Source organism: Plodia interpunctella, chromosome 3 (genome assembly GCF_027563975.2).
Source record: "Plodia interpunctella isolate USDA-ARS_2022_Savannah chromosome 3, ilPloInte3.2, whole genome shotgun sequence".
Taxonomy (NCBI): domain Eukaryota; kingdom Metazoa; phylum Arthropoda; class Insecta; order Lepidoptera; family Pyralidae; genus Plodia; species Plodia interpunctella.
In genome coordinates this window covers 3,794,230-3,808,758 of record NC_071296.1, presented here as the reverse complement: position 1 = coordinate 3,808,758, position 14,529 = coordinate 3,794,230, and the positions used below count along the sequence as shown (strand labels likewise).

The 14,529-nt window shown below is 37.0% G+C and overlaps 2 protein-coding genes across 2 annotated transcripts; one reads left to right on the top strand and one right to left on the bottom strand.

Moving 5' to 3' along the window:
• Positions 1–5,319: 5,319 nt before the first annotated feature.
• LOC128683747 (uncharacterized) lies at positions 5,320–6,227 on the bottom strand. Its single transcript, XM_053769661.2, has one exon. It carries the CDS (start codon positions 6,190–6,192, stop codon positions 5,428–5,430), a length of 765 nt encoding a protein of 254 aa, XP_053625636.1. The 5' UTR covers positions 6,193–6,227; the 3' UTR covers positions 5,320–5,427.
• A 6,833-nt stretch (positions 6,228–13,060) lies between these two features.
• On the top strand, positions 13,061–13,935 carry LOC128683527 (uncharacterized). The gene has a single exon (XM_053769244.1). It carries the CDS (start codon positions 13,105–13,107, stop codon positions 13,828–13,830), a length of 726 nt encoding a protein of 241 aa, XP_053625219.1. The 5' UTR covers positions 13,061–13,104; the 3' UTR covers positions 13,831–13,935.
• The last annotated feature ends 594 nt before the right edge of the window (positions 13,936–14,529 follow it).

Sequence of the window (14,529 nt, the reverse complement as noted above, 5' to 3'; positions counted from 1 at the left end):
TTTTTAATTATATTTTTCTATGAACTTATTCCTAGAGAACCATTCCTGCTACAGTTTGTAGTATGGATTCATTTTTATTTTAACCTTAGGGCGAAATAATATTTTTCGATCTTGTTCTTAGAGAACAATCTTTTTACTTGTTTGTTAATACTTTTTCTAATACTTTATTGAATGAAAATAACTACATAAATCAAAATTAATACAAGAAAGATGCATCTTTCTTGTATTAATATCATCTTTCTTATATAATAACATGTGTGATATCGTTCTTATCCTACATTCATCATTATAGAAAAATATAGCGCAGCATTTTAGCACAACTTTTTTTTTACCTAAGATTTAAATACAGAGGACAGGCCGGTGCATATGGTTTATCTGCCTTTCCACAATCAATTATTTATTGCAATAAAATACTACTATTGTTTGACCTTGTTCCTAAAGTCACAGGGATTGCGATAGCCCCTGTCGTGGTTAGTCCCCCCAGTAAGTTCGAGTCTTTTGCATGAATACCATTTAAATATACGACATTTTATAACAAACCGCTACTTACATACAAAAAGTTAGCTCAGTCGTGCTCAGTTATTTTGACATCCGTGGACGGAAATTGTATGGAGATTCGGCATACGTCAACGCACTTGCCAAAACCTATGTTGCAAACATAGACATATAAGGTTTAATATGTCTGTGGTTGCAACTTGCCGCGTCGTTGCAACGGAGCGCAACGTCGCAATGGGGCATCGCTCTAGGTAATTATTTCATTCAATAATCAACTGATAGTGAAGATCCTATTTTAGTCCCAAATATAGATTAGAATATTAATTTATTTGAATAGATAACTTAAACACACACATACTCATAGTAAACAAAATATGGAAATATTAACTACCTATACGTATACCTATACGTATTAACTACCTATCTCTCTTTATAATTTGTATACAAATAAACCCTATATAGGTATGTTTCCCGTAATAACCACGTATAATTCCGCGACATATCTCCCTATATAAAGTGGTCCTATTTTAGGGCGGAACCACATTCCACAAAGGGCATGACAGTACGATTGTGTAAATCTAGGTGCTCCCTAAGCTAAAGTTGAACCGACTTTTTAATTCAAACAGAACCATTTGTTTGAATTTAAAAATCGGTTCAACTTTTATAAGCTTCTCGGGCGTGGGCTTCACTCCAGTAGAAATTTCTAGATTAGAAATTTCTAGATTAGAAATTTCTAGAAATTAATAATTAATTACAAATAGATAATTGACCCTTAGGCTAATTAAAATGCAGCCTGCGGGAGGGCGCTGAAATCGTACATTCGCATACACTATTGATCTAGAAGTACCTTGTACCTTACCTATTTCAACTAGACAGACACTAAATCTAAATTCTATCAAATAAATAAATGCTCTGACGACGTAAATGTTTTGGAACCCCAGATATAATGGCGCATCACCATGATTAGTAGCTGATTAATATCTTCTTTCTCTTTTATCTATGTCTTTACTCGACCGCAAGGAAAGGACAATGGAATCTTAAATGACTTTCACGGCTAATAGCGACAATCGACATCCCATACACATTAACGAACTAAATAGTCTGTTCATGTGCAGGTTTCAACAAGATATTTTCTTTCTCCGTAACTGTACCTGATTTCTGAAACTCCCACGCGAGCGACGCCATGGGAACCAGTTAGTAAATTATATTTATATAAAGTAGCTGTTGCCTGCAGTTCCACCCGTGATAGCCTATGTTTGACTTCGGGTCATTTTTATCGTCCTGTTCCAAATTTCATCAAAATCGGCTCAGCGGTTTAGCCGTGAAAACATTTAATATAACTGTCATGCTAATATTAAGGGGCTGTTTCGCTACTCTCTGATAAAATACATATTGTAATCTGTCGCATAAACTAATTGCTAGATAAATTTAGTTGCATGAAGTTATTTGCTACCTGTATCCCTCTTGTGATTGTGATTGTGAAAAAAGAAAAATAGTTAATGGAAAAGTGTGGTTGTTTGTCCTTCTTTCACGTCAAAACAGAGCAATAAAATATATTGTTTTTTCTGGATTGTTAAAAGGGTGGAATGTGGCACATACGAGTAGCACATAGACATAACATGTTTGATCCTCAATACTTTAATGCTCTTCTTCTTTAAAATACATTTAAAAGCATGTACAATAGATTATAACGTTGGTGATCCCATAATAAATTAAAATTATATCATTTAAAATTTACTAAGTAGTATGATCTTAAAAATAAAAAATGAAGTAACTTCTGTAGTATATTTGTAGTATGATTTCAGGTTTCCAGAAAGTGTGGATTGTTTTATTCCTTTGTAATAAAAATCGGCTTTAATTTACAAACATTGTAAAAATGTTTATTCAATAAATAATAAGTACAAAAATAAATTAAATAAATAAGTCCTTAATAAAATTACTTAGATTTAAAAGCTCTTAATGTTTTTCAAATTCATTTTTGTTTTCTTGTTGCTGTGGTTGCACGTACACCACGAGGTTGGGTTCCGGGTAGTCCTTTGATACCGTGTGGTGGTTCCCGGGGTGGGGGTCCTTCGGCTCGGGGTAGTCCTCCGACACTTTGTGGTGACTGGCAATTCTTGCAGTCGGAGGTTCCGTATTTCTCATATTCCTTTTATTTTCTTCCGTATGCCTGTAAGCAGGAGCAGAGTAGTGGGACTCCGCTAAGTGGCCGGTGACGACTTGAGGTGAGCAGCTAAGTAAGAGAGGCACGTTGCATCCACCGACTTTGGCGTTCGGGAACAGACCGACGGCTGAACCTCCAGAGCTGGGAGCTGCGCTTGGAGCAGGCCCTAAGATAGATGCTGCGCCCGACCCGAGTCCATCAGCGGCGGCAGGAAGGGAAGGCTCATAGTATGAACGGGCATTATTCGATAATTCATGCTTCTCGTGTTCTCTGTACTGCGGCAATGGACTCTGGGGAAGGGCTTGTGGAAGCGGTGATGAGTATAATTGAGCAGGGCCTGGGCCGAGGGGCAGAGCAGGGCCACCTCTGAAACCACCAGCTCCACCACAAGGTATAGGCCCATAAGACCTTTCTATCCTCTGCGTATCAGCCTTAATCTCCGAGGAGACGTCGGCTGGAGCCCCGAAAGCGAGGCCTAAAACTGCAGCTAGTACCAGTATGCTCTTCATGGTGGATATGTACTGTGATGTCTAAGGAATTGTCTACCCATTTTATATTAGATGTGGATATGTACATTGTATTAAACGAAATACATTATCTAGATATGTATAATACGTGTGTAGATTACCATCTCTTTATCGAGATCAATGTAGTCTTAGCACGTAGGGTCCAATTCCTAATTTGTAGCTACAATTTTTCAACCACGTTTTTTTTTATTTCTTCATTATATTGTAAATTAATGATATATGCTTATCCTAATCATAAATGCGAAAGTAAGTTTGTATGTTTGTTTGTTTCCTCTTCACGCTCTATCTACTCAAGCAAACTTCTTGAAATTTTGCACACATGTAGTTTGAAGTACGGAGAAGGACATACCTTTCATCCCGGAAAAAGAACTGCTCCCGTGCACGCGAGCGAAGCCGCGGGCAAGTACTAGTTATTTCATAACTCAAAAAAATGTACAGATTGTTAGCCAAGATTCGGAAGGAATCAATTTATTGAGACTGTATCCGAGTTGGAATTGATGACAATATAAATACCCTACTTTTTGGTTCAAATATAAGAAAAGTAAAAAATATATTTCTTTATAATATCCATTGATCTATACATAAGTATAATAAAACTGTAAGTGGGCTATGTCTGTACATAGGAGATGATAATGACAAATAAATATGGAAGTCTATAAAGACTTCCATATTGACTACTACAAAAAGTGTCTCCTACCTATTAGACACATAAGTGTCTAATGTATGTTTTTCTGTATTTTTTTTCACGAATCATGCAAAATCTAGTTGTATAGTGAATATTGTAACTTAAAATCTGGTATAGGTTTCATCGCTATTTTTTTTAGGAACCGAGATATTGACAATAATAGGTTATCAGCGGACACATGAATTAAACGCGGGCGAAGTCGTGGCCAAAAGCTAGTAAATTAAGACCTCGGTTTTATTTATAACCATGATATTAATTTCAGCTTAACCAACAAATTGCATTGTAATCTATTTAAAAAATGGAACACGCGAGTCATCACTGCAGACGTAGCAGGCCGTATTGCTAAGATATTTTTAAAATTCGTACTGGCTGTTTAGAAACTCAGCAACATTTCATATTTTACAAGACCACCTAAGCCATAGATAAATTAAACTAACCACCTTTTCTAAAATTGACCTGCGGTCAAAAAAATGCCGTTTGCCGTCCTTGGTTGGACGGAAAGTATAGTGGAGTCAATTATTTTCTATTTGATCCGTCTAAAAATAATATCACTGATTTGTATTGCAATAATGTTCGGCATGTTAATCTTAAGGGGGCTATTTTACACTGTGGTCAGACCAGACCCAAAATTTTGACGTCAGTCCCTAAAAATGATCTTATGGCTAATGATTTGGCTATATTCTGTTGCTCTCTGAATGAATTTAGGAAGGTTGGTCCCTTTGTTGTTTGTTACAGACTACATTAGGATTATTCTATAGTATAAGGTTTATAACCTATAATAGTATGGTATTTATTAAAAATTTGAATAAATAAAGGTCAACATGCCGAACATTATGTCATGTTACGATAAGACTATTATCAAATTAAGAGTTTTAATGTATATTTGTTTGAACGCGCTAATCTCTTGTACTATTTGGTCGATTTCAAAGAATATTTCTTCCATAATTCTGGAAGAAGAGAGACCGCGCAGCACAGCTGTATGTCACTTCATTATGCGTCTGTATGTAGGTTCTTTGTCAATAAAGTTTAAACACGCGTAGGTGAGTATGCATGTCACAATAAGCAAAAAAATAGGTACGAAATCGTGGAGCTGTGAAAATTTTTCGGGAAAATGTTATAACTCATCTATCGCAAAACTAAGTAATCTTATAAAGTCAAGGAAATTAGCTACTTTATTATCTATGAAAAACCAACAAATCTTCTGTCTATTTCTAATGTAACCTACCCACGGAGCCCCGGTATCAGAAATTAGCCCATAGACTCAGAAATGTTAAAACTTTCAATCTAATATTAAGTATATGTCGTATATTGATACTTATATGATGCAAACAAAATGCAGAAAAAGTTTACGTGTATCCTTCGTTTTGTTGTTGTCTGTATATGAGGATGCGTTTATTGAGTATAGGAGTTTTTTTTGTGTCAGGGTTATTCATCAGGAAAATACAACATTCATTTAAACATCTTAATTTAATAATTTCTAATAAATTACGTCCCTACATTACAACAAAATTTCATAGAAATTCATTTCATAACAGAACTAGACCTTAAAGCTACATTTACTGGTGGTGGGTATTAGCGTGGGTGGCGTCACTGACTGACGTCACCTGATCATGCGCAGGCTCGTGTTCTTCGTGCAGTTGCTCCTCATGAGACTCCGCCTGCGGCTCGTCTACCACTCTGTAGGCATTGGCCGGCGCTATAGCGTATCCTCCGCCGTACCCAGATTTCACCAGCTTACCGGGCACTATGGACGGCGAACAGCTCAACAATAGCGGGACATTACACCCTCCGACGTTTGCGTTAGGGAACACTCCAAAGGCAGGGCCAGCAGCTCCGGCAGGCGCCAGCTGAGCTAACCCAGCAAGGCCTCCCCCAATGTGGGCTACAGGAGCAGCGCCGTATCCTCCATATCTGGCCATGGGAATATGCTCCGTCATCATGTTGTCCATGTCTGGGAAGAACTCCTGTTCTCCTCCCATATCGGCCATATCATCAGAGCGGTAGTGAGGCACGCCGTAGCCGTATGGATGAGGGGCCGCGTAGCCATGTCCGTAGCCATGGGTTGGCTGGAGATAGGGTGACGGGGCAGGCAGTGGCGCTGGCAGCGGGGCGAGGGGCAGGGGGATACCTCCACACGGCGAGGCATAGGCGCTTCCGTATCCTCCAGCTTGCGGATACTGGGACCTCTTCTCCCGAAGAATTTGCGGCTGCGTGTTGTACATCGCCGCTTCCCTGGGCTGTGGCACAGGCCCATCCTTTAACGTGGGGGCGGCTGCTACCAGCGCGACACCGAAAATGCACAAAGAAACAACAGCCTTCATGATTACAAAATTTCACAATGTGGTGATTGAATTCGACACCGCACAGTTTTATACACAAAATTGCTTACAACTCTGTATACTTAGGTTGCATTCCATATTTTGCGACACTTGATTGACCGAGTATTTTATTTTTTGCTGATACAGATTTGTCATACAAATACGAGTATGGTTGTAGTAAGTAAATTAATAAAATTATAACAACATTATCAAAACATAATATCTTCGCCTGGAGAGAGAATAAATACCAGTCCTCCACTCCTCCTTGCAAAAATAAAATCTCGGCTCTATAAAATAGGTAGGTATATAGATGATGTGGTCGGTCACCCCTAGGTGACTCTCCCTCTTGCCTGAACGTACCTATTCCTACCCGGGAGTTATTCACATCTGTAACCGTCCCTAGAATAGGACCATTCCATATCCTCTGGTGGATATCGTTCGAAGCGATCAAGGGACACATAACCTGGTCAGCTGATAGGCAATAATAGCATTCCCAAGGTGGGTTGATATCAGACAGGTGGTCGGTGGTAAAATCATAGCAGAGTCTTCAAAATGTTAAGGTTCGATCTTCGCGTCTTCAGTAGAGAGAGTAGGACAGCATAAAATATTATATCCATGAAGATATCTAGTACTTAAATTCACTAAAAAGGCAAGAAAACTTTTAGGGGCAAATTACACAGATTGAGTTAGCTCAGCGATGCCAGACTGCCAGACGTAGATAAGAAGCAAAAAAAACCACGATATCGGCATACTTTTGCACAAAGGATAAATCTATAAAATTTTAAATCAAATTTAGATAAATTTGTTTTTTTATTTTTATTATTGTATTTAAAACTGTGAAAAACTACATTAATTTGCGTTTTTTTATATTATGTCTCGCGTTTGACGAAAATAATCCCACTTTTTAAATCTATAGATTTAATAATCTTGCTTTGTTAAAAAAAATCTAGCAACGCTGAAGTTAGCCCCCAATTGAATTTTAATCGAAAACTGAATTTTATTATCTTTATTTCACTGTATATATATATTATAACAAATTGAACACGATAACTACAATTGTTTAAACCATTTAAACATACTTACTAACTACTTAACAACTTGATAAATATCCAAAGACTAGATCAATATGAAAAATATCATTTTCCATGTTGATATGACTAGAGTGACTGAGAGTTAAACTCAGGACCACCGCACTCTTGTGTGGTATGTGGTGTCGATAATTCTAAGCCTATAGGTACAAGGTGTCTTTTTTAACAAAGCCAAACTTTCACAGCGTATTCATAACAGTACAGTGAATGTAGTTAGGTGCTAAGTATTATTTTCTTTAAATTATTTTCTCACACAGCGTATTTCCATTGTAATTCAGCACGGGAATGCTGCCTGTGTTATGGGTACCTTGCCTAGGGAGCCTACTAAACATATTTATTTTTAAGTTATTTTTAAGACTAGATGTTGTCCAGGGCTTCGCTCCGGTGGGAATTTCGAGATAAAATATGGCGTATAGCAATCTTGGATAATGTAACTTTCTAATGGTGAAAGAATTTTTGAAATCGGTTCAGTAGTTTTTGACGACCTCGGTGGCGCAGTGGTAAGGTTCTTGCCACTGAACCGAGAGGTCCCGGGTTCGATCCCCGGTCGGGTCATAATGGAAAATGATCTTTTTCTGATTGGCCCGGGTCTTGAATGTTTATCCACATATGTATTTGTTATAAAATATAGTATCGTTGAGTTAGTATCCCATAACACAAGTCTCGAACTTATTTTGGGGCTAGCTCAATCTGTGTGATTTGTCCTAATACATTTATTATTTAGTTTCAGAGATTACCTCTTTATAATAATAGTATAGATACGTATTTTTAGTTTATAATTTGATGGTAAATTTTGATTTTGAAATACTAGTTGAGAGTTTAATTGATCTTGGTTATCTGAATAAATTATGATTATGGAATTATGCATGATCACTGAAGTGATATTAAATTGCAATATGTACAATCCGTTAAAACTGCACAAATGCATAAAGTCTGCTCCACATAATATACCACATAGTTATTTCTGGGTGCTGATTTGCTAATATTAAGTCACAATCGCATCTCAGTGGTGTTGCGTCTTTATTTACTTAATAGTGAAGTGACAAGAACTAGTATTTTCTGCTATTGAAAAGAAATTGGTACACGATTGACTAAGTTATCCGAATCGTCACCCTGAATGTGTGTCATACAAATAGTATCCATGATTTGTTGTTATGTTACTAAATAAGTATAAAACGTTGGAAACCGTTTAAATGTCTCGAATCACGTAATCACAGTTGCTGACATTAATTTCTGCACGTAAAAAGGCCATGCGAAATGTACCTTTGGTTTCATTAGCTTCGAACAAGATCAGCAAATATTTAGGTATGTACAGTCAACATCATGTCTATCCACCCTGCACGTATCTAATTCAATAGCATTGAATTTGGGTAGCTTGATCTACTGTTGACTTTACATAAGTAGGTACTTCGTGATATATTTTATTACAATATGCTTCAAGAAATAGGTACTATGCGCGACAGTGAAATATGTATGAAAAAACATCCAACATCTATGAAAAAACGTAATGTAATTGTAAATTACAGTATCGCCTACGGCATAGACAGAGTCATGAATTGTAAAATTACCTTTTTAGCTGTATGGCTTATTGGTTGAATTGAAAGTATTAGTAGATAAATCGTGACAGGTTGCTACTGTTGCCAGCCTACAATAAAAAATATATAGAAATAATATTTTTTATTGTACATACATATACAATATATGTATATACATGTTGCATGTTAACCTATAATACCAAATAAAATAAAATAAAACCTATAATACCTACGGATTGTTTTCTTTGGTTCACTTTTAAAATATGCATGGAACGAGAGACGGCTGGCACAATTATCTTTATAATTCTAGCATGCAAGACATAACTCAGAAAAAGTAGGTAATGGACGACTAGAATGAAATCTGATAAAACACGGAGTAGTTATTTATTGGGACGTAGTCTAGCGACATAATAAATTGGTCTCGCGAATTCACGAAACTCCAACAGGATATACAATTTCATATTTATCATTATGATGATGAGGTGTTAAACATTAACCAAGTAAAGAGACTTATTTACCAGGACATTCACTCGACAAAACACATTGCTTGGTGTATTCTTCCCGAAGGTAACCAGCAGAGCACCGGCAACCGACCCGGCAGCCCCAGGTCGTGGGGCACCTTACGTTTTGCAAGTTTATCAACCTCATATTCACACATGTCGAAGGACACTTCCATCCACAAAGAGAAAATTCCTCATTATCTCTGGTGCATATTGAAGTCCTATATCCCGACACGAGCACAAATAAACTAATAAATGTTATTATTTTGAATTTGGTCAATACAAACATTTTTCACTGCCGACAACTGTCGATAACTAGCCTTCGTTACATTTGTATTATTTCAAACTTTTATTGATATTGAATTTTTAGGACTTCGTGATAACAAGATAATAAACAGTTGGATTAAAATAAAGTAAGTTTATAGACTACATCAGTTCAATAACCTTGTAATGGCTCCTAATTATGTGGTTTTGGCGATTGGACCCAAATCAATTTTGTCACAATTTAAATCAGAATCAGCATTTAATCTGAGATCATGTTCTGCTGAATATACTAACACGAATAAGTAAAAATAAATTAAACTAAATAAAACCCAAATATCTGTATATGCAGTTTATTTTTGAAAATTAATAGAAACAGTTCTTTATTCGATATCATCTAATAGTATCTAAAATATTATCTAAACGTGTAGATAAAATTTTGCTTCGGACATAAAACGTGCTGAATCTACAATTGTTTCACAATTTAATTGATATATTCATCTTTATCAGTCTCATTGCATATGAAACTGATTCATATAAAAAGTCACCGACGCAGACCTCAACCATGCATCGGTATCAAGACATCGTCTCAAAATGGTCAAGCGCTTTAGCTTAGTGATTTTAACGGCACTCGCTTTTGCGAAAGGCCATGTGGCTTATAGGAATCTTCCTAATAAGCTTCAGCCAGTACATGGACTCTACGTGAAGCCATCAGTGGACGGGACCACAGGTGACCTGTACGTTGCAGCAACGGAAGACAACGGGGTGAAATCACAATGGCTAACAGACCAACCTGTCGGCTTTTTACCGACAGCGCACCAATCCGTCGGATACAACCCAAACGCCTTGACCGACGACGCAATCAACACTCAAAAGCGTGCTGTGGTTAACGCTCCTCTGCAGTACGCCTACGCTTATCCTATACCAGGGCATACAGAAGGCAAATCACTGCCTTATCCATACAGTATCCCGACTCCAGCTCCGACCCAAGCGAACACGGATGTTACTCAACTTAACCCAGACGTAGCAGTCAACGCGGGCGTGCCACAATATCAGCCGCTGCAATACTTTTACCCGCAAATGATGTCAGCTTATGCTGACCTTTTGAATGCCTTCAAGGAACAGGCTACTGCGGTTGCCAGCGCCGCTGGAGCAAATGAGGAATCCAGTACGGCTATCCCTCAAACTCCGTCCGTATGGCCCTATGCATACCCATTTCAATACGTGATGGTGGACCCCAGCATGTGGGTACAGAGTCAAGCCGCCACCGCCGTTGCGGCTACGCCATCCACAACAAGCACCACAACAGACAGCGAATAAGATTATTTTTTTAATGCTTGCATAGAAAGAAACTGCACAAGCTTACCTAATTTAATAATTTATTAATAGAATTAAGTTCATAATAAACAGTTTACAAAAATGTTACTTATCTGTTATTTTGTACCTACAGGTACTATTCAGTCAGTACCCATAATTTATTTCGTTAATCGCCTTTCATTCACACGCCCATCTTCAATCATCAAATCCATATAAATTTTTATCCTAATAATTACTATAAATTCCTGAATTATTTAAAAATCGATAACACCTAGATCAGTCGGTATAAACTCACATAACATATATTTGGTGTAACAGAAATAAGTTACCTAAGCACGCGCCCTTCTAAATCTATGAGGTGTAACTTGAAGTCGTAGCAATACATTTTTAAACTATCTATTCTGCTAAGGTCTAACTATCTATTCTAAAATATTATTATTATAACTTTCTTCTTATCTTAAGTAATATGAGTTCATTGTCCTACAATATACCTAAATATAATTTAACATTTAACCTAGTTTCAACCACACAAGTCAGCGATTAACATTTTTTTTTTTTTTAATACTTAATATACCACATAGTTATTTCTGGGTGCTGATTTGCTAATATTAAGTCACAATCGCATCTCAGTGGTGTTGCGTCTTTATTTACTTAATAGTGAAGTGACAAGAACTAGTATTTTCTGCTATTGAAAAGAAATTGGTACACGATTGACTAAGTTATCCGAATCGTCACCCTGAATGTGTGTCATACAAATAGTATCCATGATTTGTTGTTATGTTACTAAATAAGTATAAAACGTTGGAAACCGTTTAAATGTCTCGAATCACGTAATCACAGTTGCTGACATTAATTTCTGCACGTAAAAAGGCCATGCGAAATGTACCTTTGGTTTCATTAGCTTCGAACAAGATCAGCAAATATTTAGGTATGTACAGTCAACATCATGTCTATCCACCCTGCACGTATCTAATTCAATAGCATTGAATTTGGGTAGCTTGATCTACTGTTGACTTTACATAAGTAGGTACTTCGTGATATATTTTATTACAATATGCTTCAAGAAATAGGTACTATGCGCGACAGTGAAATATGTATGAAAAAACATCCAACATCTATGAAAAAACGTAATGTAATTGTAAATTACAGTATCGCCTACGGCATAGACAGAGTCATGAATTGTAAAATTACCTTTTTAGCTGTATGGCTTATTGGTTGAATTGAAAGTATTAGTAGATAAATCGTGACAGGTTGCTACTGTTGCCAGCCTACAATAAAAAATATATAGAAATAATATTTTTTATTGTACATACATATACAATATATGTATATACATGTTGCATGTTAACCTATAATACCAAATAAAATAAAATAAAACCTATAATACCTACGGATTGTTTTCTTTGGTTCACTTTTAAAATATGCATGGAACGAGAGACGGCTGGCACAATTATCTTTATAATTCTAGCATGCAAGACATAACTCAGAAAAAGTAGGTAATGGACGACTAGAATGAAATCTGATAAAACACGGAGTAGTTATTTATTGGGACGTAGTCTAGCGACATAATAAATTGGTCTCGCGAATTCACGAAACTCCAACAGGATATACAATTTCATATTTATCATTATGATGATGAGGTGTTAAACATTAACCAAGTAAAGAGACTTATTTACCAGGACATTCACTCGACAAAACACATTGCTTGGTGTATTCTTCCCGAAGGTAACCAGCAGAGCACCGGCAACCGACCCGGCAGCCCCAGGTCGTGGGGCACCTTACGTTTTGCAAGTTTATCAACCTCATATTCACACATGTCGAAGGACACTTCCATCCACAAAGAGAAAATTCCTCATTATCTCTGGTGCATATTGAAGTCCTATATCCCGACACGAGCACAAATAAACTAATAAATGTTATTATTTTGAATTTGGTCAATACAAACATAAAACCCAAATATCTGTATATGCAGTTTATTTTTGAAAATTAATAGAAACAGTTCTTTATTCGATATCATCTAATAGTATCTAAAATATTATCTAAACGTGTAGATAAAATTTTGCTTCGGACATAAAACGTGCTGAATCTACAATTGTTTCACAATTTAATTGATATATTCATCTTTATCAGTCTCATTGCATATGAAACTGATTCATATAAAAAGTCACCGACGCAGACCTCAACCATGCATCGGTATCAAGACATCGTCTCAAAATGGTCAAGCGCTTTAGCTTAGTGATTTTAACGGCACTCGCTTTTGCGAAAGGCCATGTGGCTTATAGGAATCTTCCTAATAAGCTTCAGCCAGTACATGGACTCTACGTGAAGCCATCAGTGGACGGGACCACAGGTGACCTGTACGTTGCAGCAACGGAAGACAACGGGGTGAAATCACAATGGCTAACAGACCAACCTGTCGGCTTTTTACCGACAGCGCACCAATCCGTCGGATACAACCCAAACGCCTTGACCGACGACGCAATCAACACTCAAAAGCGTGCTGTGGTTAACGCTCCTCTGCAGTACGCCTACGCTTATCCTATACCAGGGCATACAGAAGGCAAATCACTGCCTTATCCATACAGTATCCCGACTCCAGCTCCGACCCAAGCGAACACGGATGTTACTCAACTTAACCCAGACGTAGCAGTCAACGCGGGCGTGCCACAATATCAGCCGCTGCAATACTTTTACCCGCAAATGATGTCAGCTTATGCTGACCTTTTGAATGCCTTCAAGGAACAGGCTACTGCGGTTGCCAGCGCCGCTGGAGCAAATGAGGAATCCAGTACGGCTATCCCTCAAACTCCGTCCGTATGGCCCTATGCATACCCATTTCAATACGTGATGGTGGACCCCAGCATGTGGGTACAGAGTCAAGCCGCCACCGCCGTTGCGGCTACGCCATCCACAACAAGCACCACAACAGACAGCGAATAAGATTATTTTTTTAATGCTTGCATAGAAAGAAACTGCACAAGCTTACCTAATTTAATAATTTATTAATAGAATTAAGTTCATAATAAACAGTTTACAAAAATGTTACTTATCTGTTATTTTGTACCTACAGGTACTATTCAGTCAGTACCCATAATTTATTTCGTTAATCGCCTTTCATTCACACGCCCATCTTCAATCATCAAATCCATATAAATTTTTATCCTAATAATTACTATAAATTCCTGAATTATTTAAAAATCGATAACACCTAGATCAGTCGGTATAAACTCACATAACATATATTTGGTGTAACAGAAATAAGTTACCTAAGCACGCGCCCTTCTAAATCTATGAGGTGTAACTTGAAGTCGTAGCAATACATTTTTAAACTATCTATTCTGCTAAGGTCTAACTATCTATTCTAAAATATTATTATTATAACTTTCTTCTTATCTTAAGTAATATGAGTTCATTGTCCTACAATATACCTAAATATAATTTAACATTTAACCTAGTTTCAACCACACAAGTCAGCGATTAACATTTATTTTTTTTTTAATACTTACCTGTATTTTTTTTTTTGTTTCATTAAATTTTTTGTAATAATCCAATTGTCGACAGTTGTAATTACTGCATAGAAAGGGAAACCTGTTATTGGCCTTAGCATTGTATAATATTATTGTAAATTATTACTCTGTA